A 3,980-nucleotide genomic window follows, 5' to 3' on the forward strand; every position below is an offset into this window, starting at 1 on the left:
TTCAGCAAGAGACATATTTTCACATATTCATCTAAACGCCCAGGCAGTACTGTTGTTTCTGTAATATAAATATTTGCAGCCATTTTATTCCATGCTGGCTGTTGGTAAGAACATCACCTTTAGCAGGAGTGGTTTTAAATATTACTTATAAATATTATGCCACGAGAAGTTTGTAGACAAAGACAGAGATAGATCAAGAGGTAGTAGCAGAAATAAGGTAAATATAATATATTTAACAGAACTTGTCTTAAAAAAAAGGTGACAGCAATAGAAGGGAACTTGTAGTCCTGAAAAAAGGATCATTATTTTCTGGCCTTTAATTTTCCTATAACCCCTTAAGGACACGACTTCAGAGGAAAAAGGCCAGCATCATGGGATATTTCCATCACGAGTCCTTAAGGGGTTCCGTTTTCTATTGTTTTGTTTTGCTTTGGGACATTGCTATAAAGCTGTGCAGTGCATCTATCCAATGTCCACTACTTTATGCATTTTTTATTTATACTACGTAGCAACACTTCTCCAATGCCTCCAGTTTTCCACTTCATCGCTTAAACCTTCAGTAAAGAGTTGACTATGAACTTATTTAATAATGGGATTCTTTCAACCAAAAGTGGCATGAACTAACTGTGTGATGAATTACATTTGCTCCACCAAAAATAGAATTACCAGATTGCACGAATCATATGTCTTTCCATGAACACAAACATGTATTCCTGACCCTATGGTGCTAAACCCACCAGTTAGGTGGATTGCCCCTCCATACCCCCCTATAAAAGTTTAAAACTCACCTTATTTCCAGCGCCGGGCAGGTCCGCCGGTGCTGGCTCCACCCCCTTTGTGACATCATCAAAATGGCAGATTTTTAGCCAATTCCTATGGGAGAGCTTTGGATTGGCTAAAATCGGTACGTGGACGGGGTCAAATGTCTTTTTAGCCAATCAGGACCTCCTCGTAGAGATGCATTGAATCAATGCATCTCTATGAGGAATGTTCAGCATCTCCATGTAGAGCGTGGGGACGCTGAACGGCTGGGCTACTTAATGTGCAGCCCTGAGCCATCTGAGGAGTGGCCACTGGAAGGTGTCCTTAGGGGCAATTTAAACACTGCCTTTTCTCTGAAGCTTTAGTTGTTCTGGTGACTATAGTGTCCCTTTAATTATGCTTAAATTAATATTACAGTGGAATATAGATTAACGTATGGCTATAGTAAACAATAAAGTCTGGTTTTCTAAAGCATTTCAGGTAACCTACATTATCATTTTAAATATCAAATTATCTCAACATTTTCTTTTACGAGATATCAAATGCCCCTTATATTAGATATTTATGGTATTTAAACTTTAAATATTATGTTAGTTATTTTGTTGTTGTTTTTTTCTAAATTTAACAATGTAATAATGTGTTTGTATTTATTTAACTTGTAGGATAATGAACAATTTGGAGATTCCTGATGAGCCTTATTATCAAATTGTGGGCGATGATCCAACACAAGGAATAAAAATTACTTTGCAAGAATATTCTGATTTTTATCAGAGTCTTGCCATACCCTGTATCATTTCTTACACCTTGACATTCATTTTGGGGGTAACAGGAAACAGTCTCGTTATCTGGATTGCTGGATTCAAGATGAAAAGTATCAGTGCTGTATGGTTCCTCAATCTGGCCATTACGGATTTAATATGTAACAGTGCTCTACTCCTTCGTATAACGGAATGGTCAATGGTTGTCCAGAGCAACACCTTTAATAATAGTTTATGTAAAGTCAGTACCTCCTTGATGTTCTTTAACATGCTTACCAGTGTCTATTTTTTAACAGTTATCAGCATTGATCGCTGCGTGTCTGTCTGGTGGCCACTTTGGTCTAAAATACACAGAACTCGCAGGCTAGCTCGTATTATTTCAGTGTATATTTGGTGGATATGTCTCATCATAACTACACCGTATGTAGCCTTTTATAACTATACAAATTTCGTATCAGATTGTAATGTTAAAATTATTGATTTAATGTTGAAGAGTAAAAAACACAAGGCACGAGTTATTTTTAACCCTAAACTAGTGCTCATGTTTGTTTTCCCTTTCATGGTCATCCTTATTAGCTATAGTCTGATTGTTCTTAAACTGAGGACTCTTAAAAGGCATGGTGGATCTCAAAGACCTTTCAAGGTCATCACTTCAGTAGTGGTCTGCTTCTTTATCTGTTGGTGTCCATACAACATCTGGCCATTTATACCACTAAGTACAAACTATTGGAAAGCACGTAATATATTACGTGAAGTTAGTATTTGCCTAGCTTATTTTAATAGCTGCATCAACCCAATCATCTATGTCTTCTCTAGTCCAGACTTCAAGGCCAATTTTACCATAAAGTCTTTGCCAGCCAGGCTGAAAAATGCATTTATTGACAGTGATGAAGTGGACAGTGAAAACATCAAAACATGTACATCACTTTTATGACTGTCTCATGATTTTATAAAGTGCTGGTAGTTTAATAACTACCAAATACAGGCCTCAATTTCATATTGATGGATACATTTTCCAAATGATTTCATATTTTTGGAAAACCTTTTCAAATAATTTAGTATAATGAAAAATATGTATTTATATATAAATATTTATATATGTGAAACAACAATGAAGGGAGGTAGCTGTTAAACTGGTGGAGGTTCAACATTAAGAAAAGTAATTTTCTTAATTTTGATCTTACAGGTTGTTTTTTTAATCGATAACTCTTTAATTTGTTATCCTTACCTGGGATTGCCATATTGATAACAATTTCCAAATTTAGGGATTCCATAATTTGTTATCCTTAGGTGATATTTCCATACTTAAACATAACAAATTAGGGAGATATCTACTGAGCAACTGAAAAAACAGAATTAAGAAAATCACTTTTCTTAAAGGATCACTATAGGGTCAGGAACACAAACATGTATTCCTGACCCTATAGTGTTTAACCCACAATTTAGGTGGCTTGCCCCCCCTTAGCCTCCTATAAAAGTTTAAAACTCACCTTATTTCTAGCACTGCGTGGTTCTGCCGGCGCTGGCTCTGCCCCCTTTGTGACATCATCAAAATGGCCGATTTTTAGCCAATCCAATGCTTTCCCATAGAGAAAGCATTGGATTGGTTAAAATTGGCAAGGGGGCAGGGCCGAATGCCATTTAAGCCAATCAGGATCTCCTCATAGAGATGCATTGAATCAATGCATCTCTATGAGGAAAATTCAGTGTTCCCATGCAGAGAGTGGAGATGCTAAATGGTAGGGCTGCTTACTGTGCCGCCCTGAGCCAGGAAGCCTCTCCAGTGGCCATCTAAGGAGTGGCACTTGAAGGTGTCCCTAAGGGCAATGTAAACACTGCCTTTTCTCTGAAAAGACAGTGTTTGCATTAAAATGCCTGTAGGGAGCTATTATACTCACCAGAACAACTACATTAAGCTGTAGTTGTTCTGGTGACTATAGTGTCCCTTTAAGTTTGCTCTTTAAGCTGTTTGGTAGATTTTAGGGATACCAAATTGGGGAGTTATCTAATAAGCAGTTTACAAATCTAAATTAAGAAAAGACTTTTGTTAATTTTACTCTGTCTGCGGTTTAGTAAATTACCTACCTATTTTGCTATCCTTATGTGAGATAGCTATATTTAAGGATTCCAAATTAGGGGAGTATCTGCTAAACAGCTGAAAGATCACATTTAAGAAAAGCCCTTACAAAATTTTGATCTTTCAGTTGTATAGTAGGTAACTCTCTAATTTGTTACTCTTATCAAAACAAATTGATCTGAAATGCTTTGTTTTGATTTGTTATGGGTCTACTTGTTTTCATTTAATTAGTTTTTTTGCTGATTTGGAAACATCCCAAAATGAATGGAACATGTCTAGTCTTTACCCTCAATTTAAAAACGTTGCTAAATTATTCAAAAAATGAGGAGAGAGGATAAGAGTTAGATTTCTACCCTGACTCCATAGACAATGGATCTTTGTAC

The 3,980-nt window shown here is 36.4% G+C and overlaps 1 protein-coding gene across 1 annotated transcript; it reads left to right on the plus strand.

The window, feature by feature from the left end:
- Positions 1-1,428: 1,428 nt before the first annotated feature.
- On the plus strand, positions 1,429-2,506 carry LOC134576762 (C3a anaphylatoxin chemotactic receptor-like). Its single transcript, XM_063435470.1, has one exon. The coding sequence runs from the start codon at positions 1,429-1,431 to the stop codon at positions 2,452-2,454; it is 1,026 nt and encodes a 341-aa protein (XP_063291540.1). The 3' UTR covers positions 2,455-2,506.
- The last annotated feature ends 1,474 nt before the right edge of the window (positions 2,507-3,980 follow it).

The sequence above is a fragment of the Pelobates fuscus genome, chromosome 11, assembly GCF_036172605.1.
Source record: "Pelobates fuscus isolate aPelFus1 chromosome 11, aPelFus1.pri, whole genome shotgun sequence".
NCBI classification, from domain to species: Eukaryota; Metazoa; Chordata; class Amphibia; order Anura; family Pelobatidae; genus Pelobates; species Pelobates fuscus.

Bases quoted from the DNA above. Each gene is read 5' to 3' on its own strand.
- LOC134576762 (XM_063435470.1), top strand. From the start codon at position 1,429: ATGAACAATTTGGAGATTCCTGATGAGCCTTATTATCAAATTGTGGGC.